Source organism: Mercenaria mercenaria, chromosome 19 (genome assembly GCF_021730395.1).
Source record: "Mercenaria mercenaria strain notata chromosome 19, MADL_Memer_1, whole genome shotgun sequence".
Lineage (NCBI taxonomy): Eukaryota > Metazoa > Mollusca > Bivalvia > Venerida > Veneridae > Mercenaria > Mercenaria mercenaria.
This window is the reverse complement of record NC_069379.1, coordinates 24,378,407-24,405,575: the sequence shown is the minus strand read 5'-3', so window position 1 is coordinate 24,405,575 and position 27,169 is coordinate 24,378,407. Positions and strand designations below refer to the sequence as shown.

Sequence of the window (27,169 nt, the reverse complement as noted above, 5' to 3'; positions counted from 1 at the left end):
TGAGAGAAACGAGTGTTACATCCTAGAACGGTATGTTGAAAAGTCTGAGAGAAACGAGTGTTACACCCTAGAATGATATGCTGAAAAATCTATGTTGAAAAATCTGAGAGAAATGAGTGTTACATCCTAGAATGATATGCTGGAAAGTCTGAGAGAAACAAGTGTTACACCCCAAAATGATATGCTGAAAAGTCTATGTTGAAAAGTCTGAGAGAAACGAGTGTTACATCCTAGAACGATATGTTGAAATGTCTATGTTGAAAAGTCTGAGAGAAACGAGTGTTACATCCTACAACGATATGCTGAAAAGTCTGAGAGAAACGAGTGTTACATCCTAGAATGATATGCTGAAAAGTCTATGTTGAAAAGTCTGAGAGAAACGAGTGATACATCCTAAAATCATATGCTGAAAAGTATGAGAGAAACGAGTGTTACATCCTAGAACGATATGCTCAAAAGTCTGAGAGAAATGAATGTTACATCCTAGAACAATATGTTGAAAAGTCTGAGAGAAAGGAGTGTTACATCCTAGAACGATATGCTGAAAAGTCTGAGAGAAACGAGTGTCACATCCTAGAACGATATGCTGAAAAGTCTGAGAGAAACGAGTGTTACATCCTAGAATGATATGCTGAAAAGCCTGTCTGAGACAACTGTTACTTCCTGCAATTGTATGATGTCTGTCAGAAACAATTTTACCTCCATGAATTATAATGTACAATAAAATGTCTGACTGAAATAACTGTTACCCTAATGAATTATATAATGAAATGTCTGTCAGAAAAAAATGTTACCTCCATGAATTATTTGATGGAATGTCCATCAGTAACAATTGTTACCTAAATGAATTATACGATGATATGTGTCAGAAACAATTGTTACCTCCATAAAATATATAACTAAATGTCCGTCAGAAACAAGCATTCCATACCATGAACTATATGATGAAATGTCTGTCAGAAACAATTACCTCCAAAAAATATGTAATAAAATGTCTGTCAGAAACAATTGTTACCTCCATAAATTATACAATAAAATGTCTGTCAGAAACAACTGTTACCTCATGGAATTATACAACGAAATGTCTGTCAGAAACAAATGTTACCTTCTGGAATTATACAATGAAATGTCTGTCAGAAACAACTGTTACCTCCTGGAATTATACAACGAAATGTCTGTCAGAAACAACTGTTACCTTCATGAATTATACAATGAAATATCTGTCAGAAATAATTGTTACCTCCAAATTTTTTATACAATGTAATGTCTGTCAGAAACAACTGTTACCTCCTGGAATTATACAATGAAATGTCTGTCAAACAATTGTTACCTCCCAGAATTATACAATGAAATGTCTATCAGAAACAATTGTTACTTCCATAAATTATACCATGAAATGTCTGTCAGAAACTTTTGTTACCTCCATAAGTCATACAAAGAAATGTCTGTCAGAAACAATTGTTACCTCCTAGAATTATACCATGAAATGTCTGTCAGAAACAATTGTTACCTCCATAATTCATACAATGAAATGTCTGTCAGAAACAACTGTTAACTTCTAATAAATTTTAGGAATGCTAAATGTCCCTAGAACAACGCTGTTAAACCACAATACTACATTCGTAAATATTGTCCAGAAAGAAATATTTACCCCAAAATGTAAATAATTTCTTAGAAACAACTGTTACTCCATAAATTATACAACGGAATGTCTGTCAGAAATAATTGTTACCTCCATAAATCATACAATGAAATATCTGTCAGAAACAAAGTGTTACCTCCTGGAATTATACAATGAAATGTCTGTCAGAAACAACTGTTACATCCATAAATTATACAATGAAATGTTTGTCAGAAACAACTGTTACATCCATAAATTATACCATGAAATGTCTGTCAGAAACAACTGTTACATCCATAAATTATACAATGAATTGTCTGTCAGAAACAACTGTTACCTCCAGGAATTATACAAGGGAATGTCTGTGAGAAATAATTGTTACCTCCATAAATCATACAATGAAATGTCTGTCAGAAACAATTGTTACCTCCTGGAATTATACAATGAAATGTCTGTCAGAAACAACTGTTACCTCCTGGAATTATACAATGAAATGTCTGTCAGAAACAACTGTTACCTCCATAAATTATACCATGAAATGTCTGTCAGAAACTTTTGTTACCTCCATAAGTCATACAAAGAAATGTCTGTCAGAAACAATTGTTACCTCCTGGAATTATACCATGAAATGTCTGTCAGAAACAATTGTTACCTCCATAAATCATACAATGAAATGTCTGTCAGAAACAACTGTTAACTTCTGGAACTAGAGATGCTTTTGAGTAAAGCGCATGTCTCCCACAACTGCCCCTATGAACAAGAGCTGTCCGTAAGACAGCCAAACTCGACTATTCGAAATATTGTCCCAGAAGCAGGAAAATAATTACCCAAAAAAGGGTTTTAAATATCAAAAGAGTTTTAAGTTCAAAAGGGGAATATTTGACCAAAATGCATATCAGTTATGGGACTTGCTGCTGTCAACTAGTTTTATAACCCCGAAGGCACATGTGAAGTTTCAATTCAGTATCTGTATTAGTTTTGGAGATAGAAACTTGCATGTAAAACTTTAACCAAAATTTTCTAAGTCTAAAAGGGGGCATAATTTGCTCAAAATACATGTCAGAGCTATGGATCTTGACCCAGTGAGGCTGGTAATTGATCTAGAAAAAGAAAAAATATGTTTCAAATCTATATGCCTTTTAGAAATAGCTGTATGTACTTGCATGCAAAACTATAACCAGAATTTTCTAAGTCCAAAAGGGGGCATAATTTGGCCAAAATGAAAGTCAGAGTTATGGGACTTGCTGCTATCAACTAGTTTTATAACCCTGAAGACACATGTGAAGTTTCAAATCAATATTTGCATTAGTTTTGGAGATAGAAACTTGCATGTAAAACTTTAACCAAAATTTTCTAAGTCCAAAAGGGGGCATAATTTGCTCAAAATAAATGTCAGAGCTATGGGACTTGACCCAGAGTGGTTGGTAATTGACCTAGAAAAAGAAAAAATAAGTTTCAAAGCTATATGTCTTTAATTGATGGCTGTATGTACTTGCATGCAAAAACTTAACCAAGGTGTGACGCCGACGCCGACGCCAGGGGTGAGTAGAATAGCTAGACTATTCTTCGAATAGTCGAGCTAAAAATGTTAGTTTCTCTAGATGTTTTAGACAAGTGGATCCAATTAGATGGTCTGGATGAGTGGATCCAATCAGTAATTCAAGGGCCATAAATCAAAAGTGCCTGGGCGGATTTGGCTAGTTATCGAACTTGGGTAAGGTCTTATGGCCAAAGACATTTTGTTCAAGTTTGGTGAAGATCAGATGAGAAATGTTCGACTTTAGAGAGCAGACAAGAGTAAACAGACGGATTTTTTGGGTAATTCAAGGGCTGTAACTCTAAAATGCCTGGTCCGACTTGGCTAGTTATCGAACTTGGCCGAGGTCTCATGGTCAAACACATTTTGTTCAAGTTTGGTGAAGATCGGATGAGAAATGTTCGACTAAGAGTGCGGACAAGAGTAAAAAGGCCGATTTTTCGATAATTCAAGGGCCCTAACTCCAAAATGCCTGGACTGATTTGGCTAGTTATCAAACTTGGCCGAGGTCTCATGGTCAAACACATTTTGTTCAAGTTTGGTGAAAATCGGATGAGAAATGTTTGATTAAGAGTGCGGACATGAGTAAAAAGGCCAATTTTTCGATAATTCAAGGGCCATAACTCCAAAATGCCTGGACCAATTTGGCTAGTTATCGAACTTGGCCGAGGTCTCATGGTCAAACACATTTTGTTTAAGTTTGGTGAAGATTGGATGAGAAATATTCGAATTAGAGTGTGGACAAGAGTAAAACAAGAGGGTCATGATGACCCTGGATCGCTCACCTGAGTAATATGAGCCACATGTTTCAAATTTATGAAGATTTCCCTTTGTACAATCAAGTTTAAACCCCTGGGGCGGGGTCAAAGTATGCGAACAAAGTTTGTGGATAGGAGTACCACTAGATTTGGCTACATTTCAAATTTAGATCTTAGCTCTAGGGGGGGGTGGGGGGGGTTGACTTCTGGTTTATTTTTAGAAAATTTTGAAGATTTTCTATGTACAATCAAGTAACCCCATGAGGTGGGGTCAATTTGACCCTGGGGGGTCATGATTTGAACAAATTTTGTAGAAGTCTACTAGGCAATGCTACATGTCAAATATCTAAGCTCTAGGCCTTCTGGTTTATTTTTAGAAAATTTTGAAGATTTTTCTATGTACAATCAAGTAACCCCATGGGGCGGGGTCAATTTGACCTTGGGGGTCATGATTTGAACAAATTTTGTAGAAGTCTACTAGGCAATGCTACATGTCAAATATCTAAGCTCTAGGCCTTCTGGTTTATTTTTAGAAATTTTTTGAAGATTTTCCTATGTAAAATCAAGTGACCCCTGGGGCGGGGTCAATTTTGACCCCGGGGGTCATGATTTGAAAATTTTTTGTAGAGGTCCACTAGGCAATGCTACAGGTGAAATATCTACGCTCTAGGCCTTCTGGTTTATTTTTAGAAAAATTTTGAAGATTTTCCTATGTTAAATCAAGTGACCCCTGGGGCGGGGTCAACTTTGACCCCGGGGGTCATGATTGAACAAATTTTGTAGAGGTCCACTAGGCAATGCTACATGTGATAAGCTCTAGGCCTTCTGGTTTATTTTTAGAAACATTTTGAAGATTTTCCTATGTAAAATTAAGTGACCCCTGGGGCGGGGTCAATTTTGACCCCGGGGTCATGATTTGAACATTTTAGTAGAGGTTCACTAGGTAATGCTACATGTGAAATATCTAAGCTCTAGGGCTTCTGGTTTTTGAGAAGATTTTTTAAGATTTTCCTATGTAAAATCAAGTGACCCCTGAGGCGGGGTCAATTTTGACGTACAATTTGAACAAATTTGGTAGAGGTCCATTAGGCAATGCTTCACACCAAATATCTAAGCTCTAGGGCTTCTGGTTTTTAAGAAGAAGATTTTTAAAGTTTTTCCTTTCGGTTGCCATGGCAACCACAGTTCTGCATGGAATTCAATTCTTTGAAAGTTTTTTGTAGAGCTTCACTCAAGGAACATTCCTGTGAAGTTTGGATGAAATTGGCCTAGCGGTTTATGAGGAGATGTCGTTTAAAGTAAAAGTTTACGGACGGACAACGGACGCCGGATGGTGAGTTATCAGAATAGCTCACCCTGAACCTTTGGCTCTGGTGAGCTAAAGACCGATTTTTGGTAATTCAAGGGCCATAACTCCAAGACGCCTGGACCGATTTGGCTAATTATCGAACTTGGCCGAGGTCTTATGGTCAAACACATTTTGTTCAAGTTTGGTGAAAATCGGATGAGAAATGTTCGACTTAGAGTGCGGACAAGCTTTGTGACAGACACACAAACAGACACACACACACACACACAGACTGGAGTAAATCAATATGTCTCCCACACCACTGTGTGGTGGGAGACATAATTATACAATGAAATGTCTGTCAGAAACAATTGTTACCACCTTGAATTATACAATGAAATGTCTGTCAGAAACAATTGTTACTGCCCATGAATTATGTAATGAAAAATTTATCAGAAACAATTGTTACTGCCATGAATTATGTAATGAAAAATTTATCAGAAACAATTGTTACCTCTTGGAATTGTATGATGAAATGCCTGTATCCCTGCCAGTAGGCAGACAGCACATACTGTGTTTCATTTGTACGCTTATTTTTGCTCTCTCTCACCAAGAAGTCACCATCATCGGAAAGCAGACGTTGAACTTCTTCCCTTGGTAACACGCCATGGAACCATTCTTCATCTTCCAGCTTTTTCACAGGAGATGTGGTACCAGACTGCAAAAGAAAATTAACTGTTGTTTTTTTCAAAGCAAACACCAGACTGAATAAAACAGGCAGATTTCCTAGATCTTCTTTCCAAAGCAGGTAGATGGCTGCAAAATGTAGCAAGATTTTCTTTACAAGGCAGATAACAGACTGTAAAACTTTCACAAAACAAGAGGACCATGATGGTCCTATATCACTCACCTGAGTTTAGTTGCTTGCTTGAACAATTTCTTTGCTAAAGCTTCAAAAACAGAAAACTAGGTGAGTAGGTCATGGTAAAGATTATTCAAGATAACAATTGAAATCAGTTAAAAAAATTATACAAGTGGTCCAAATGTCGTTGCTGTAGATTCAAAAACAAGAAAGTAGGCCAGTAGGTCAGGGTAAAGAATATTAAAGATGAGGATTGAAATCTGTATCAGAAGTTATAAATGTTGTCCAAATATCCATGCTTTACCTTAAAAAAGAAGAAAGTGGATCAGAAGGTCATGATTAAGACTATTCAAGATGAATATTAAATTTATATCAAAAATTATAGATGTGGTCCAAATTTTTATGCTGTGTAAGTTTAAAAACGAAAAAGAAGGTCAGTAGACCCCAGGGTCATGACTTGAACAAACTTGATAGCTGACCATTAGACAATACTGTATACCAAATATCTAAGGTCTGGGCCTGAAGATTTAAAAAAAAAAAAATTCCTTTATAAGTCAATGTAAAACAAGGGACCTCCGGGCATGGTATATCTTGATCCCAGGGTCATGATTTGAACAATCTTGGTAGAGAACCACTAGAACATGCCAAATAATAAATATCTAAGCTCTGGGCCTTATGGTTTAAGACAATAATTTTTTTAAAGGTATGTGCCCCCCAGGGTGGGGCCAGTTTTAGTCCCATGGGGATAATCTGAACAATCTTGGTAAAGGACTACTATACAATGTTACATACCAAATATCAAAGCCCTGGTTTTGTACAAGTAAATTTTCAAAGTTTTCCCTATATAAGTCTATATAAACCATGTGACCCCTAGGGCAAGGCCATATTTGACCCTTGGGGATAATTGGAACAATTTGGTACGGGGGTACCTAGATGATGCTATATACCAACAAGAGGACCATGATGGTCCTGAATCGCTCACCTCTTCCCACATGACCAAGTTTTGAGAATGACGTCGTTTTTTCTATTATTTGACATAGTGACCTAGTTTTTGAGCTCATGTGACCCAGTTTTGAACTTGACCTAGATATTATCAAGATAAAAATTCTGACCAATTTTCATGAAGATCCATTGAAAAATATGGTCTCTAGAGAGGTCACAAGGTTTTTCTATTATTTGACCTATTGACCTAGTTTTCGAAGGTACGTGACCCTGTTTTGAATTTTAACTAGGTATCATCAAGGTGAACATTCTCACTAATATTCATGAAGATCTCATGAAAAATATGGCCTCTAGAGAGGTCACAAGGTTTTTCTATTTTTATACCTACTGGCCTAGTTTTTGACCGCACATGACCCAGTTTCGAAACTGACCTAGATATCATCAAGATGAACATTCAGGTCAATTTTCATGAAGATCCATTGAAAAATATGGCCACTAGAGAGGTCAAAAGATTTTTCTAATTTTAGATCTACTGACCTAGTTTTTGACCGCAGTTGACCCAGTTTCAAACTTGACCTAGATATCATCAAGATGAACATTCAGACCAACTTTCATACAGATCCCACGAAAAGTATGGCCTCTAGAGAGGTCACAAGGTTTTTTTATTATTTGACCTACTGACCTAGTTTTTAAAGGCACGTGACCCAGTTTCAAACTTGACCTAGATATCATCAAGGTAAACATTCTTACCAATTTTCATGAAGATCCATTCAAGGGTATGGCCTCTAGAGAGGTCACAAGGTTTTTCTATTTTTAGACCTACTGACCTAGTTTTTGACCGCACATGACTCTGTTTCGAACTTGACCTAGATATCATCAAGATAAGCATTCAGACCAACTTTCATACAGATCCCATGAAAAATATGGCCTTTAGAGAGGTCACAAGGTTTTTCAATTATTTGACCTACTGACCTAGTTTTTGAGGGCACGTGACCCACTTTCGAACTTGACCTAGATATCATCAAGATGAACATTCAGACCAACTTTCATACAGATCCCATGAAAAATATGGCCTCTAGAGAGGTCACAAGGTTTTTCTATTATTTGACCTACTGACCTAGTTTTTAAAGGCACGTGACCCACTTTCGGACTTGACCTAGATATCATCAAGGTGAACACTCTGACCAATTTTCATGAAGATCTCATGAAATATATGGCCTCTAGAGAGGTCACAAGGTTTTTCTATTTTTAGACCTACTGACCTAGTTTTTGACCGCACGTGACCCAGTTTCGAACTTGACCTAGATATCATCAAGATGAACATTCAGACCAACTTTCATACAGATCCCATAAAAAATATGGCCTTTAGAGAGGTCACAAGGTTTTTCTATTATTTGACCTACTGACCTAGTTTTTGAAGGCACTTGACCCAGTTTCGAACTTGACCTAGATATCAACAAGATAAACATTCAGACCAACTTTCATACAGATCACATGAAAAATATGGCCTTTAGAGAGGTCACAATGTTTTTCTATTATTTGACCTACTGACCTAGTTTTTGACGGCATGTGACCCAGTTTCGAACTTGACCTAGATATCATCAAGGTGAACGTTCTAACCAATTTTCATGAAGATCTATTGAAATATATGGCCTCTAGAGAGGTCACAAGGTTTTTCTATTTTTAGATCTACTGACCTAGTTTTTGATGGCACGTGACCCAGTTTCGAACCTGACCTAGATATCATCAAGGTGAACATTCTGACCAATTTTCATGAAGATCTTGTGAAATATATGGCCTCTAGAGAGGTCACAAGGTTTTTCTATTTTTAGACCTACTGACCTAGTTTTTGACGGCACGTGACCCAGTTTCGAACTTGACCTAGATATCATCAAGATGAACATTCTGACCAACTTTCATAAAGATCCCATGAAAAATGTGACCTCTAGAGTGGTCACAAGCAAAAGTTTACGGACTGACGCACGCACGCACGCACGCATGGACGGACGACGGACGCTGCGCGATCACAAAAGCTCACCTTGTCACTTTGTGACAGGTGAGCTAAAAATCAATGCCCTAGGCCATTTGGTTTTGTACAAGATTTTCAAAGTTTTCCCTATATGTAATTTTCCTTTCAGTTGCCATGGCAACTAGAGTTGTGTATGGAATTGGACAATTTAAAAAAAAAACATCCAAGGAACATCCCTGTGAAGTTTCATCAAAATTGGCCCAGTGGATAAGAAGAAGATGTTGTTTAAAGGAAAATGTTGACGGACAATGGACGACACATGACTCACAATCACTGACCACAATAACTCACCCTTGAGCACTTTGTGCTCAGGTGAGCTAATCAGTAGTACTGTGAAATCATCTGTGAAATTAATGGGAAATTATTTTTTGTGGATTTCTTGCATGAGTCAATCCATGAAATTTAATTCTAATTAACAAGTAAAATTCCCAGTCCACTTATATTCAGAAGTCAAATTACACAGATTCATATCCCCATGAAACTGCTGTTTTGACCATATACATGCAACTTTGTGCCATGAAATTAAGTGATTTCACAGTATAAAATAACCTCTGTTTATGATATTTCAAGCAAACATAGTCTCTCAAAAATCTCAATCTTCATATAAGACACAAATTTTAGTCTTGCCCAGCGGTATTTGCACTAGAAAGGTTGAACAGAGACAGAAAAATGCAAACAAGAGGGCAATAATGGCCCTATATCGCTCACCTGTTATCATTGCACTTAAGGACAAGAAGGTCAAAAATCATAATCAAGATCAATCAGAAGAATAATGAGAAAATATAGTTTAAATTTTCCAGATCTGTCAAAATACACCTAAAAATTGGAGGTACCATCCATGTTGTACCACAGAAAAGTGGTCTCGGTTTTTCCCTACGGCCAATAATAAAGAAATTACTAAATAAGCTATTTATAGTAACATACAAGAGGACCATGATGGTACTGAATCGCTCACCTGTCCCCATGTATGACGTCGTTTTTTTCTATTATTTGACATACTGACCTAGTATTTGAGCCCATGTGACCCAGTTTTGAACTTGACCTAGATATCGAGATAAAAATTCTGACCAAGTTTCATGAAGATCCATTGAACAAGAGGACCATGATGGTCCTGAATCACTCATCTCTTTCCACACGACCCAGTTTTGAGTATGACGTCGTTTTTTCTATTATTTGACTTAGTGACCTGGTTTTTGAGCTTATGAGACCCAGTTTTGAACCTGACCTAGATATTATCAAGATAAAAATTCTGACCAATTTTCATGAAGATCCGTTGAAAAATATGGTCTCTAGAGAGGTCACAAGGTTTTTCTATTATTTGACCTATTGACCTAGTTTTCGAAGGTACGTGACCCTGTTATGAACTTTACCTAGATATCATCAATGTGAACATTCTCACTAATTTTCATGAAGATCTCACGAAAAATATGGCTTCTAAAGAGGTCACAAGGTTTTTCTATTTTTAGACTTACTGACCTAGTTTTTGACTGCACATGACCCTGTTTCGAACTTGACCTAGATATTATCAAGATGTACATTCAGACCAACTTTCATATAGATCCCACGAAAAATATGGCCTCTAGAGAGGTCACAATGTTTTTCTATTATCTGACCTACTGACATAGTTTTTGAAGGCACATGACCCACTTTCGAACTTGACCTAGATATCATCAAGATGAACATTCAGACCAACTTTCATACAGATCCCATAAAAAACATGGCCTCTAGAGAGGTCACAAGGTTTTTCTATTATTTGACCTACTGACCTAGTTTTTGAAGGCACGTGACCCAATTTCGAACTTGACCTAGATATCATCAAGGTGAACCTTCTGACCAATTTTCATGAAGATCTCGTGAAATATATGGCCTCTAGAGAGGTCACAAGGTTTTTCTATTTTTAGACCTACTGACCTAGTTTTTGACCGCATGTGACCCACATTCGAACACGACCTATATATCATCAAGATGAATATTGCGACCAACTTTCATACAGATCCCATGAAAAATATGGCCTTTAGAGAGGTCACAAGGTTTTTTTATTATCTGACCTACTGACCTAGTTTTTGAAGGCACGTGACCCAGTTTGGAACTTGATCTAGATATAATCAAGATGAACGTTCTGACCAAATTTCATGAAGATCTATTGAAATATATGGCCTCTAGAGAGGTGACAAGGTTTTTCTATTTTTAGACCTACTGACCTAGTTTTTGAAGGCACGTGACCAAGTTTCAAACTTCACCTAGATATCATCAAGGTGAACATTCTGACCAATTTTCATGAAGATCTTGTGAAATATATGGCCTCTAGAGAGGTCACAAGGATTTTCTATTTTTAGACCTACTGACCTAGTTTTTGACCGCAGTTGACCCAGTTTCAAACTTGACCTAGATATCATCAAGATGAACATTCAGACCAACTTTCATACAGATCCCATGAAAAATATGGCTTTTAGAGAGGTCACAAGGTTTTTCTATTATTTGACCTACTAACCTAGTTTTGGAAGCATGTGACCCAGTTTCGAACTTGATCTAGATATCATCAAGGTGAACATTCTGACTAACTTTCATGAAGATCCATTGAAAAATATGGCCTCTAGAGAGGTCACAAGGTTTTTCTATTTTTAGACCTACTGACCTAGTTTTTGGCCGCAGTTGACCCAGTTTCGAACTTGACCTAGATATCATCAAGATGAACATTCTGACCAACTTTCATAAAGATCCAATGAAAAATGTGACCTCTAGAGTGGTCACAAGCAAAAGTTTACGCACGCACGCACGCACAGACGGACGCCGGACGCTGAGCGATCACAAAAGCTCACACTGTCACTCTGTGACATGTGAGCTAAAAAGGGAAGTAATTAAAACAAGAGCTGTCACTAATGGTGACAAATGCCCCCGCAGCACCTTGACCTTTGACTTGGTGACCTTGACCTTTGACCTGGTGACCCCAAGGTCAGTAGGGGTCGTGTACTCAATAAGTACTATCAGCATGTGAAGATTGAAGGTCCTGGGTGCAGTGGTTCACAAGTAAAGTGCCTTCATGCAAAAAGTTAACATTTGATCTGGAGACCTTGACCTTTGACCTGGTGACCCCAAAGTCAGTAGGGGTGGTGTGCTCAACAAGTACTATCAGCATGTGAAGTTTGAAGGTCCTGGGTGCAGTGGTTCACGAGTAAAGTGCCTTCATGCAAATAGTTAACGTTCGACCTGGTGACGTTGACCTTTGACATGGTGACCCCAAAGTCAGTAGGGGTGGTGTACTCAATAAGTACTATCAGCAAGTGAAGTTTGAAGGTCCTGGGTGCAGTGGTTCGCGAGTAAAGTGCCTTCATGCAAAAAGTTAACGTTGTGATGAAGGAATGAACGAACGGACAGTTGAAAACTAATATGCCTCCCTTTGGGGGCATAAAAAATTATTGTAAAGAATCGAGATCTTATGGTGACACAAGTTTGGTTAAAATCAAATCATAAATGAAGCTGCTATTGCACAGACAAGGTCAAAATAGCTAATTCTGGCCTTATCAGGGGCCATAACTCTGGAACCCATAAAGGAATCTGGCCAGTTCAAGAAAGGAACCGAGATTTTATGGTGATACAAGTTGTGTGCAAGTTTGGTTAAAATCAAATCATAAATGAAGCTGCAATTGTGCAGACAAGGTCAAAATAGCTAATTTTGGCACTTTCAGGGGCCATAACTCTGAAACCCATTATGGGATCTGGCCGGTTCAAGAAAGGAACCGAGATCTTACGGTGACACAAGTTTTGTGCAAGTTTGATTAAATTCAAATCATAAATGAAGCTGCTATTGTGCAGACAAGGTCAAAATAGCTAATTCTTGCCCTATCAGGGGCCATAACTCTGGAACCCATAATGGAATCTCGCCAGTTCAAGAAAGGAACCAAGATTTTGTGGTGATACAAGTTGTGTGCAAGTTTGGTTAAAATCAAACCATAAATGAAGCTGCTATTGTGCAGACAAGGTCAAAATAGCTAATTTTGGCCCTTTCAGGGGCCATAACTCTGAAACCCATTTTGGGATCTGGCCAGTTCAAGAAAGGAAACGAGATCTTATGGTGACACAAGTTTTGTGCAAGTTTGATTAAATTCAAATCATAAATGAAGCTGGGGCCATAACTCTAGAACCCATAATGGAATCTGGCCAGTTCAAGAAAGGAACCAAGGTCTTATGGTGACACAAGTTGTGTGCAAGTTTAGTTAAAATCAAATCATAAATGAAGCTGCTATTGTGCAGACAAAGTCAAACTAGCTATTTCTGGCCCCTTCAGGGGCCATAACTCTGGAACCCATAATGGGATCTGGCCAGTTCAAGAAAGGAACCAAGATCTTTTGGTGATACAAGTTGTGTGCAAGTTTTGTTAAAACCAAATCATAAATGAAGCTACTATCGTGCAGACAAGAAATTGTTGACATACAAAAATAGCAAGTTCTGCAAACTCTAGAACCAATGATGGGATCTGTCCAGTTTTCAAAAGGAACCAAGATATCATGCCAATACAAGTTTTGTACAAGTTTGATCAAAATTGCTTGCAAAATGTGTTCACAAGAAATTGTGGACGGACGGATGAAGGGCGATCACAAAGGCTAACCCTGTCACTATGTGACAGGTGAGTTAATAAAACAAGAGGACCATAATGGTCCTGAATCGCTCACCTCTTCCCACATGACCCAGTTTTGAGTATGACGTCGTTTTTTCTATTATTTGACATAGTGACCTAGTTTTTGAGCTCATGTGACCCAGTTTTGAACTTGACCTAGATATTATCAAGATAAAAATTCTGATCAATTTTCATGAAGATCCATTGAAAAATATGGTCTCTAGGTTTTTCTATTATTTGACCTATTGACCTAGTTTTCGAAGGTACGTGACCCTGTTTTGAACTTTACCTAGATATCATCAAGGTGAACATTCTCACTAATTTTCATGAAGATCTCATTAAATATGGCCTCTAGAGAGGTCACAAGGTTTTTCTATTTTTATACCTACTGGCCTAGTTTTTGACCGCACATGACCCAGTTTCAAAACTGACCTAGATATCATCAAGGTGAACATTCAGATCAATTTTCATGACGATCCATTGAAAAATATGGCCTCTAGAGAGGTCAAAAGATTTTAATAATTTTAGACCTACTGACCTAGTTTTTGACCGCAGTTGACTCAGTTTCAAACTTGACCTAGATATCATCAAGATGAACATTCAGACCAACTTTCATACAGATCCCATGAAAAGTATGGCCTCTAGAGAGGTCACAAGGTTTTTTATTATTTGACCTACAGACCTAATTTTTTATGGCACGTGACCCAGTTTCAAACTTGACCTAGATATCATCAAGGTGAACATTCTGACCAATTTTTATGGAGATCCATTCACAAGTATGACCTCTAGAGAGGTCACAAGGTTTTTCTATTTATAGACCTACTGACCTAGTTTTTGACCGCACATGACCCTGTTTCGAACTTGACCTAGATATCATCAAGATGAACATTCAGACCAATTTTCATACGGATCCCATGAAACATATGGCCTCTAGAGTGGTCACAAGGTTTTTCTATTATTTGACCCACTGACCTAGTTTTTGGTGGCACGTGACCCACTTTCGAACTTGACCTAGATATCATCAAGGTGAACGTTCTGACCAATTTTCATGAAGATGTCATGAAATATATGGCCTCTAGAGAGGTCACAAGGTTTTTCTATTTTTAGACCTATTGACCTAGTTTTTGAAGGCACGTGACCCAGTTTCGAACTTGACCTAGATATCATCAAGATGAACATTCAGACCAACTTTCATACAGATCCCATGAAAAATATGGCCTCTAGAGAGGTCACAAGGTTTTTCTATTATTTGACCTACTGACCTAGTTTTTGAAGGCACGTGACCCAGTTTCGAACTTGACCTAGATATCATCAAGGTGAACGTTCTGACCAATTTTCATGAAGATCTTTTGAAATATATGGCCTCTAGAGAGGTCACAAGGTTTTTCTATTTTTAGACCTACTGACCTAGTTTTTGACGGCACGTGACCCAGTTTCGAACCTGACCTAGATATCATCAAGATGAACATTCTGACCAACTTTCATAAAGATCCCATGAAAAATGTGACCTCTAGAGTGGTCACAAGGTTTTTCTATTTTTAGACCTACTGACCTAGTTTTTGACCACACGTGACCCAGTTTCGAACTTGACCTAGATATCATCAAGATGAACATTCTGACCAACTTTCATGAAGATCCCATGAAAAATGTGACCTCTAGAGTGGTCACAAGGTTTTTCTATTTTTAGACCTACTGACCTAGTTTTTGACCGCACGTGACCCAGTTTCGAACTTGACCTAGATATCATCAAGATGAACATTCTGACCAACTTTCATAAAGATCCCATGAAAAATGTGACCTCTAGAGTGGTCACAAGCAAAAGTTTACGGACGGACGCACGGACGGACGACGGACACTGCACGATCACAAAAGCTCACCTTGTCACTTTGTGACAGGTGAGCTAACAAGGTAGTCTGAAAGAATGAAAGAACAACTATATTCCCCGCTGCTGTTATGGATAGTGAACGGGTTGATGGTATTGGGTGGCAACACTGACATTGTAAAGTATATTTTATAGTCCATGTTTAACGACATCAATACCTTAAGTTGTGACCTTGACCTTGAGCCTGCATGACTGACTCATGGGTTTTGCAAACCATCTAAATAAGATGAACACTTGACCAAAGTTTCAAGAAAATTCTTCAAGTTGTTTAGCAGGAAAGGAGAGGACATGAAACTAATGGCTCCAATATTTGAGTTGTGACCTTGACCTTAAGCTGGGATTGGTGAATTTTGAGTTCTGCACATCATCTTAATGAGGCGATCATTTGAACAAAGTTTCATGAAAGTCCTTCAAGGGGTTTAGGAGATACAGAGCGGACACAAAATGTAAGGCTCAAACCTTTGATCTTGAGTTGTGACACTGACCTTGAGCCGACATGGCTCACTCATGAGTTATGCACATTGTCTTGATGTGGTGATCATTTGACCCAAGTTTCATGAAAATCCTTCAAGGGTTTTACGTTATATGTAGCAGACACAACTGTTACTGACATACGGATGTGCGGAGAACATTCCTATAACCCCCACCACTCATGGCAGGGGATTAACAATGGGGTATGATTTCCAAGCATTATACCTGAAACAAACTATGAATACAGTTGTCAAGCAGACATTCAACAAGAGGCCAAAAATGAGCCTTAGTTGCTCTAATGAGGAGCTTGACCATCTGACCAAGTTTGGTGAATATTCCATAAGCAGTTCATCAAAAGTTACATTAAGCTTTTTCCTGTAGTTCGTTGTGACAGCAGAAGAATACATAACCATTACAACAAATTTCATGATAATAAATTGTTCATGAGAGGAAGTTGTTTTAAAAAAATAATATTTTGCCCTGGTGTCTCCTTAAAGGGGCCAACCATTAGCATGATGCTACAGATCATGTTTGATGATTCATCAAGTGGTTTTTGAGAAAAGTCACCTAGTGACCACAGGCAATCATCCAATGAACTTCAGTAAGACAACTGTAGGCCAAAGTGATCTGTAGTTACTGAGAGATAAACTTCAGTAAGACAACTGTAGGCCAAAGTGATCTTTAGTTACTTTCAGTAAGACAACTGTAGGCCAAAGTGATCTTCAGTAAGACAACTGTAGGCCAAAGTGATCTTTAGTTACTGAGAGACAACGGTTTTCATTTTCAAGGTCATTGTGACTTTGACCTAATGACCCCCCCAAATAATAGTTTGATCATTGTGAGATCAGATATTCTCCAGTTATTGATCAAAAACCAAATGGTTTACTGACAGACCAACCATCAATGAACAAAACAATATACCCCCTCTTCTTCGAAGGTTGGCATGATAATATAAGAACACTGTTAAACTTACAGCAAAACCAGAGTCAAGACTCCCTGAAGCTTTCGACTCTTGTTGCTCGTAGTTATGTGGACCATCTTCCTTCTGTCCATTCTCTAGTGTGCTCTTCTCACGCCTGAATGGATTGATTTTCTTGAAGTTCTTAAATACACCCAGCTTGCTGTTTTTTTCTGTTGACTGATCCCCACTGTGTGTTGACTACAATATATAAAATTTTGAGAAACAATGCACATAAAATTATATTATAGTTGATGGTTATGATGTTACCTAAGAGCGCTGGTCATCTTTATGTGTTCTAAATCAACATCAGAATTTAGATTAACAATTCTGAAACTCTTTTATTTTTATTGTGCTCCTAAACGCCATGTTAAATGATTGTGAAAACATTGTGAAATAATGTTAATCATTTTTTAAGTTATTCCAAACGTCTAATATTATACAATCTATCATCTTGACATCTCATTACTGATGAAATCCATCCCAATGAGGGTATGAGAGAAGAGGCCAGATGATTGATAAAAACAGATGATTGAATGATACATACAAAACATCAAACAAGAGAGCCATGGTGGCCCTATATCACTCACCTGAGTTTAGTTGCTTGCTTGAACAGCTAAGTTTAGACTAAATAAATACAGGCAGGTAAAGTGTATCAGTGTTTTTCTTTTCTTTTTTCTTGGGGGGGGGGGGGAGGTTGAATAAGACATTGGTAAATGACATTAATGATGTTACATGACAACATCAAAGATAAAAAAATTTTAATTTCCACTACATGAATAAATGGTAAAGTGACCATATCCCATGGTGGCAATGCAACCTCCAGAGTGTTAACAGTCAAATCCTTGAAGACGGACGTTGCCAGATGACAATGTATGATAGACATAGAGTGATCACTATAAGGGTAATCTAAAAAGGAAAGGCAAGCCAGACCTGGAGTCCCTATATACAAGGCACCATAATGAACAAGAGGACCATGATGGTCCTGAATCGCTCACCTCTTCCCACATGACCCAGTTTTGAGTATGACGTCATTTTTTCTATTATTTGACATAGTGACCTAGTTTTTGAGCTCATGTGACCAAGTTTTGAATTTGACCTAGATATTATCAAGATAAAAATTCTGACCAATTTTCATGAAGATCTGTTGAAAAATATGGTCTCTAGAGAGGTCACAAGGTTTTTCTATTATTTGACCTATTGACCTAGTTTTCGAAGGTACGTGACTCTGTTTTGAACGTTACCTAGATATCATCAAGGTTAACATTCACACTAATTTTCATGAAGATCTCATGAAAAATATGGCCTCTAGAGAGGTCACAAGGTTTTTCAATTTTTATATCTACTGGCCTAGTTTTTGACTGCACGTGACCCAGTTTCGAAACTGACCTAGATATCATCAAGGTGAAAATTCAGATCAATTTTCATGAAGATCCATTGAAAAATATGGCCTCTAGAGAGGTCAAAAGATTTTAATAATTTTAGACCTACTGACCTAGTTTTTGATCGCAGTTGACCCAGTTTCAAACCTGACCTAAATATCATCAAGATGAACATTCAGACTAACTTTCATACAGATCCCATGAAAAGTATGGCCTCAAGAGAGGTCAAAAGGTTTTTTTTATTATTTGACCTACTGACCTAGTTTTTTACGGCATGTGACCCAGTTTCAAACTTGACCTAGATATCATCAAGATGAACATTCTGACCAATCTTTATGGAGATCCATTCACAAGTATGGGCTCTAGAGAGGTCACAAGATTTTTCTATTTTTAGACCTACTGACCTAGTTTTTGACCGCACATGACCCTGTTTCGAACTTGACCTAGATATCATCAAGATGAACATTCAGACTAACTTTCATACAGATCCCATGAAAAATATGGCCTTTAGAGAGGTCACAAAGTTTTCCTATTATTTGACCTTCTGACCTAGTTTTTGAAGGCACATGACCCACTTTCGAACTTGACCCAGATATCATCAAGATGAACATTCAGACCAACTTTCATACAGATCCCATGAAAAATATGGCCTCTAGAGAGTTCACAAGGTTTTTCTATAATCTGACCTACTGACCTAGTTTTTGACAGTACGAGACCCACTTTCAAATCTGACCTAGATATCATCAAGGTGAACAATCTGACCAATTTTCATGAAGATCTTGTGAAATATATGGCCTCTAGAGAGGTCACAAGGTTTTTCTATTTTTAGACCTACTGACCTAGTTTTTGATGGCACGTGACCCAGTTTCAAACTTGATCTAGATATCATCAAGTTGAACGTTCTAACCAATTTTCACGAAGATCTTGTGAAATATATGGCCTCTATAGAGGTCACAAGGTTTTTCTATTTTTAGACCTACTGACCTAGTTTTTGACTGCACGTGACCTAGTTTCGAACTTGACCTAGATATCATCAAGATGAACATTCTGACCAATTTTCATAAAGATCCCATGAAAAATGTGACCTCTAGAGTGGTCACAAGCAAAAGTTTACGGACGGACGGACGCACACACGCACGCACGGACGACGGACACCGCGCGATAACAAAAGCTCACCTTGTCACTTTGTGACAGGTGAGCTAAAAATGGAACTTATATGGGATGAAAGCAACATTAAGCGGTATACAAACTGGAAGATACCATACTGATAGGAAAGGGATATATCTTTCAGGTGAAATAGGTCAATTCTTTTCTACAAATATGTGTATAGAACATGGATGCCCCTGCTGTGTGATGCTAGAATATGGATACCCCTGCTGTGTGATGTTAGAACATGGATGCCCCTGCTGTGTGATGTTAAGAACATGGATGCCCCTGCTGTGTGATGTTAGAACATGGATGCCTCTGCTGTGTGATGTTAGAACATGGATGCCCCTGCTGTGTGATGTTAAGAACATGGATGCCCCTGCTGTGTGATGTTAGAACATGGATGCCCCTGCTGTGTGATGTTAAGAACATGGATGCCCCTGCTGTGTGATGTTAGAATATGGATACCCCTGCTGTGTGATGTTAGAACATAGATGCCCCTGCTGTGTGATGTTAAGAACATGGATGCCCCTGCTGTGTGATGTTAGAACATGGATGCCCCTGCTGTGTGATGTTAGAACATGGATGCCCCTGCTGTGTGATGTTAAGAACATGGATGCCCCTGCTGTGTGATGTTAGAACATGGATGCCCCTGCTGTGTGATGTTAAGAACATGGTTGCCCCTGCTGAGTGATGTTAGAATATGGATGCCCCTGCTGTGTGATGTTAGAACATGGATGTCCCTGCTGTGTGATGTTAAGAACATGGATACCCCTGCTGTGTGATGTTAGAACATGGATGCCCCTGCTGTGTGATGTTAAGAACATGGATACCCCTGCTGTGTGATGTTAGAACATGGATACCCCTGCTGTGTGATGTTAGAACATGGATGCCCCTGCTGTGTGATGTTAAAAACATTGATGCCCCTGCTGTGTGATGTTAGAACATGGATGCCCCTGCTGTGTGATGTTAAGAACATGGATACCCCTGCTGTGTGATGCTAGAACATGGATGCCCCTGCTGTGTGATGTTAAGAACATGGATGCCCCTGCTGTGTGATGTTAAAACATGGGTGCCCCTGCTGTGTGATGTTAGAACATGGATGCCCCTGCTGTGTGATGTTAAGAACATGGATGCCCCTGTGTGGATGTTAGAATATGGATGCCCCTGCTGTGTGATGTTAGAATATGGATGCCCCTGCTGTGGGATGCTGTGGGATGTTAGAATAGTCTATAGAACATGAATGCCACTGCTGTGTGATGTTAGAACATGGATGCCCCTGCTGTGTGATGTTAAGAACATGGATACCCCTGCTGTGTGATGTTAGAACATGGATGCCCCTGCTGTGTGATGTTAAGAACATGGATGCCCCTGCTGTGTGATGTTAGAACATGGATGCCCCTGCTGTGTGATGTTAGAACATGGATGCCACTGCTGTGTGATGTTAGAACATGGATAACCCTGCTGTGTGATGTTAGAGCATGAATGCCCCTGCTGTGTGATGTTAAGAACATGGATGCCCCTGCTGTGTGATGTTAGAATATGGATGCCCCTGCTGTGTGATGTTAGAATATGGATGCCCCTGCTGTGTGATGTTAGAACATGGATGCCCCTGCTGTGTGATGTTAGAACATAGATGCCAATGCTGTGTATTGTTAGAACATGGATGCCCCTGCTTTGTGATGTTAGAATATGGATGCCACTGCTGTGGGATGTTAGAACATGGATGCCCCTGCTGTGTGATGTTAAGAACACGGATGCCCCTGCTGTGTGATTTTAGAATATGGATGCCCCTGCTGTGTGATGTTAGAATATGGATGCCCCTGCTGTGGGATGCTGTGGGATGTTAGAATATGTCTATAGAACATGAATGCCACTGCTGTGTGATGTTAGAACATGGATGCCCCTGCTGTGTGATGTTAAGAACATGGATACCCCTGCTGTGTGATGTTAAGAACATGGATGCCCCTGCTGTGTGATGTTAAAACATGGGTGCCCCTGCTGTGTGATGTTAGAACATGGATGCCCCTGCTGTGTGATGTTAGAACATGGATGCCTCTGCTGTGTGATGTTAGAACATGGATGCCCCTGCTGTGTGATGTTAAGAACATGGATGCCCCTGCTGTGTGATGTTAGAACATGGATGCCCCTGCTGTGTGATGTTAAGAACATGGATGCCCCTGCTGTGTGATGTTAGAATATGGATACCCCTGCTGTGTGATGTTAGAACATAGATGCCCCTGCTGTGTGATGTTAAGAACATGGATGCCCCTGCTGTGTGATGTTAGAACATGGATGCCCCTGCTGTGTGATGTTGGAACATGGATGCCCCTGCTGTGTGATGTTAAGAACATGGATGCCCCTGCTGTGTGATGTTAGAACATGGATGCCCCTGCTGTGTGATGTTAAGAACATGGTTGCCCCTGCTGAGTGATGTTAGAATATGGATGCCCCTGCTGTGTGATGTTAGAACATGGATGTCCCTGCTGTGTGATGTTAAGAACATGGATACCCCTGCTGTGTGATGTTAGAACATGGATGCCCCTGCTGTGTGATGTTAAGAACATGGATACCCCTGCTGTGTGATGTTAGAACATGGATACCCCTGCTGTGTGATGTTAGAACATGGATGCCCCTGCTGTGTGATGTTAAAAACATTGATGCCCCTGCTGTGTGATGTTAGAACATGGATGCCCCTGCTGTGTGATGTTAAGAACATGGATACCCCTGCTGTGTGATGCTAGAACATGGATGCCCCTGCTGTGTGATGTTAAGAACATGGATGCCCCTGCTGTGTGATGTTAAAACATGGGTGCCCCTGCTGTGTGATGTTAGAACATGGATGCCCCTGCTGTGTGATGTTAAGAACATGGATGCCCCTGCTGTGTGATGTTAGAATATGGATGCCCCTGCTGTGTGATGTTAGAATATGGATGCCCCTGCTGTGGGATGCTGTGGGATGTTAGAATATGTCTATAGAACATGAATGCCACTGCTGTGTGATGTTAGAACATGGATGCCCCTGCTGTGTGATGTTAAGAACATGGATACCCCTGCTGTGTGATGTTAGAACATGGATGCCCCTGCTGTGTGATGTTAAGAACATGGATGCCCCTGCTGTGTGATGTTAGAACATGGATGCCCCTGCTGTGTGATGTTAGAACATGGATGCCACTGCTGTGTGATGTTAGAACATGGATAACCCTGCTGTGTGATGTTAGAGCATGAATGCCCCTGCTGTGTGATGTTAAGAACATGGATGCCCCTGCTGTGTGATGTTAGAATATGGATGCCCCTGCTGTGTGATGTTAGAATATGGATGCCCCTGGTGTGTGATGTTAGAACATGGATGCCCCTGCTGTGTGATGTTAGAACATAGATGCCAATGCTGTGTATTGTTAGAACATGGATGCCCCTGCTTTGTGATGTTAGAATATGGATGCCACTGCTGTGGGATGTTAGAACATGGATGCCCCTGCTGTGTGATGTTAAGAACACGGATGCCCCTGCTGTGTGATTTTAGAATATGGATGCCCCTGCTGTGTGATGTTAGAATATGGATGCCCCTGCTGTGTGATGCTAGAACATGGATGCCACTGCTGTGTGATGTTAGAACATGGATGCCACTGCTGTGTGATGTCAGAACATGTATGCCACTGCTGTGTGATGTTAGAATATGGATGCCACTGCTGTGGGATGTTAGATCATGGATGCCCCTGCTGTGTGATGTGAGAACATGAATGCCACTGCTGTGTGATGTTAGAATATGGATGCCACTGCTCTGGGATGTTAGAACATGGATGCCCCTGCTGTGTGATGTTAGAACATGAATGCCACTGTTGTGTGATGTTAGAACATGGATGCCTCTGCTGTTTGATGTTAGAACACGGATGCCACAGCTGTGTGTTAGAACATGGATATCACTGTTCTGTGATGTTAGAATATGGATGCCCCTGCTGTGTGATGTTAGAATATGGATGCACCGGCTTGTGATGTTAGAACTAGTGATGAAACAATGATCGAGTTAAATTGAATAATCGTCACCGGCAGCCGCAGGTCGCCGACAATCGATGTTGGGAGTTCTGAAATCGATGTCACTAGCGCTTTTCGCGCAATTGATCCCTTTCCATTCATTCCATATATCCGTTATTTTCATACATTTCGTTAATTAAACCGCAAGGGACGTCACTCTCACACGTCTAAAATGGCAGAAAAAAGTGTCAATGCGGACACCGAAATATTTCCCTTTCCAGGAAAAGTTCGGTCGACTGTGTGGGCTTATTTTGGCTTCGAAAAAACAAAACAAGGACCACCTTTTAAAGAAAACCTCAACATGCAATCTGTTATTTGCAAACTCTGCCGAAAATCATATGTGAACAAAGGTATGTTTTCGTACCCAAACTATTCGAACCCTTCGTAATTCGCATGGACTTTGTGAATTATTAAACAATGATCCCGATGTACCTCTCTGTGTCTGTCAATTTGTCAACCTTATTTTGAAATAGCCTTGAACTGTCTTGTTTTATATTTATCTTTAATCTACCAATTAAAATTATTTTTGAATATTTCTTGGATTCTGTTGTAAACCTTCTTTCTTTAAAGGACTAACAAAACATGCATGAAATTATCTGAAATGTATTGCCTAAGTGGAATCTATAATAAGAGTATAATTATAGGTAAGTCCGAATGCTTTTACTTTCGATTATATAATCGATTGTGAATCGAAATAGCTGTTCAGATTCGATTCGATTATCGATTTTGTTTTGAAACCGATTTTACAACACTAGAACTTAGAACATGGATGCCCCTGCTGTGTAATGTTAGAACATGAATGCCACTGCTGTGTGATGTTAGAATATGGATGCCCCTGCTGTGTGATGTTAGAACATGAATGCCACTGCTTTGTGCTGTTAGAACATGGATATCACTGTTGTATGATTTTAGAACATGAATGCCCCTGCTGCATGATGTTAGAACATGGATGCCCCTGCTGTGTGATGTTAGAATATGGATGCCCCTGCTGTGTGATGTTAGAACATGGACGCCATTGCTGTGGGATGTTATAACATGGATGCCACTGCTAGTGGGATGTTATAACATGGATGCCCCTGCTGTGGGATGTTATAACATGGATGCCACTGCTAGTGGGATGTTAGAACATGGACACCCCTGCTGTGGGATGTTATAACATGGATGCCACTGCTGTGTGATGTTAGAACATGGACGCCACTGCTGTGGGATGTTATAACATGGATGCCACTGCTAGTGGGATGTTAGAACATGGACACCCCTGCTGTGGGATGTTAGAATATGGATGCCCCTGCTGTGTGATGTTAGAACATGGACGCCACTGCTGTGGGATGTTATAACATGGATGCCACTGCTAGTGGGATGTTAGAACATGGACACCCCTGCTGTGGGATGTTATAACATGGATGCCACTGCTAGTGGGATGTTATAACATGGATGCCACTGCTGTGGGATGTTATAACATGGATGCCACTGCTGTGGGATGTTATAACATGGACGCCACTGCTGTGGGATGTTATAACATGGATGCCACTGCTAGTGGGATGTTAGAACATGGACACCCCTGCTGTGGGATGTTATAACATGGATGCCACTGCTAGTGGGATGTAAGAACATGGACGCCACTGCTGTGGGATGTTATAACATGGATGCCACTGCTAGTGGGATGTTAGAACATGGACACCCCTGCTGTGGGATGTTAGAATATGGATGCCCCTGCTGTGTGATGTTAGAACATGGATGCCACTGCTGTGGGCTGTTATAACATGGATGCCACTGCTAGTGGGATGTTAGAACATGGACACCCCTGCTGTGTGATGTTATAACATGGATGCCACTGCTAGTGGGATGTTATAACATGGATGCCACTGCTGTGGAATGTTAGAACATGGACACCCCTGCTGTGGGATGTTATAACATGAATGCCACTGCTGTGGGATGTTAGAACATTAATGCCACTGCTGTGGGATGTTATTACATGGATGCCCCTGCTGCGCGATGTTAGAACATGGACACCCCTGCTGTGGGATGTTATAACATGAATGCCACTGCTGTGGGATGTTAGAACATTAATGCCACTGCTGTGGGATGTTATAACATGGGTGCCCCTGCTGCGTGATGTTAGAACATGGACACCCCTGCTGTGGGATGTTATAACATGAATGCCACTGCTGTGGGATGTTAGAACATTAATGCCACTGCTGTGGGATGTTGTAACATGGATGCCCCTGCTGTGTGATGTTAGAACATGGATGCCACTGCTGTGGGATGTTGTAACATCGATGCCACTGCTGTGTGATGTTAGGATACAAAAAAGCTTGAAATGTGAGAAATCACACTTTTTGACAATACAACACTTAGAAATAACTTAAGTACTGTAATAAATATTTTTTCACAATTAATTAAGTAAATGTTACATTGTCTTGTTATGTACTCAGTTAACTGCATATCCTTCTATGCATATCAGCATATTAAAGTTTTAGACTAGACAAGAACAACAGCTGTAAGAGGAGACAGTGCACTCGACTATTTTAATGCTTGATAAAGAAATCAAGCTTATCTGAGGAAACTAGAGCTATTACTGGTGGACAAGAGTTTGAGTTAGACCCATTTAGTATTAACAGAGACTGTGAAAGTTCATCAAAGAATTTCTAAGTGTAAAAGGGACATCATTCATTGAATATTTCTGCCAGAGTAATGCCCTTTCTGTCATATGATGTTGTTGATGATAAGTCTGATGAAGATCCATCAATTGGTTCACAAGTACGAATTGTTTAAGGTTTTCTTATCTCTGGCTCTAGTAGCCCCTAAAAGAGGTCAAGCAAAACCATTTGAACAAATTTGAGAGAAGACCTAGCCAGGTTTAATCAGTAGTTTCAGTGAACAAGATGTTCATGTAAAATGATGTAAGTTTGTAGAGTGTCTGGGGCCTAACCAAGTATGGACTGATGAGTGTACAACAAGCTTATTATATACATGTATATAATATATATTTTGTGACAAATGCACACTGTTTGTTAGTACAGTAATACAGTATTTAAACAGTACACAGTATCTGTAAACAAAGACAGACTGATGGTGTCTTCATGATTTCACACTTCAAAACTCATTAAGATTTCTTTACATTCCTAAAACATAGCATCATAAAGTCTGAAATCAAAAATTTCACACTTCAAGATTTCATGTTTAGGTCCTGATGTGTGAAACTGTGAAAATCATGATTTCATTGTTTACATTTTTTTCTTTTGTAAATTTCAAGAAGAGGGCCATGGTGGCCCTAGATAGCTCATGTGAATTTCAGCCAGAAAGATTTTTCAAGTTTCCACTACATGCAGATGGGTATTAACATTGCATGTATACATAAGCACTTGTTGGGGAGGGGGAGTGGGACGAGTTGGAATATTGACACAGGATACTAAGACACAATACCAAGAAATGGTAAAAAAAACCAAGAGGGTCCTGAAGGCCCTGCATCGCTCACCTGACCTAATTTTCACCCCTGATAAGTTAGAATCTAATTTGGCCTTGATTTCATAGAGACAAACATTTTGACAAAGTTTTATGAAGATCAAGTAGAAAATGTGACTTCTAGAGTTTTATATAAGCGTTATTCTAACGCTCAAATTCAAACTTAACCTAAAGATCATCA

At 39.5% G+C, this 27,169-nt stretch overlaps 1 protein-coding gene across 6 annotated transcripts in view; it reads right to left on the bottom strand.

The window, feature by feature from the left end:
• The window catches only part of LOC123543036 (tyrosine-protein kinase Fer-like), a 261,407-nt gene that overhangs the window by 43,230 nt on the left and 191,008 nt on the right, over positions 1-27,169 (bottom strand). For 5 of the 6 annotated variants that reach the window (XR_008368679.1, XM_053531772.1, XM_053531773.1 and 2 more), the window contains 2 exons: positions 16,979-17,164; positions 5,719-5,922 (listed from right to left, as the gene is read on the bottom strand). Coding sequence is in view for 5 of the 6 variants with exons in the window: in XM_053531772.1 (XP_053387747.1) it covers positions 5,719-5,922; positions 16,979-17,164 (390 nt within the window). In the remaining variant the exon portion in view is untranslated. The remainder of the gene's footprint in view (positions 1-5,718; positions 5,923-16,978; positions 17,165-27,169) is intronic. The other variant, XM_053531775.1, reaches the window with a different exon arrangement.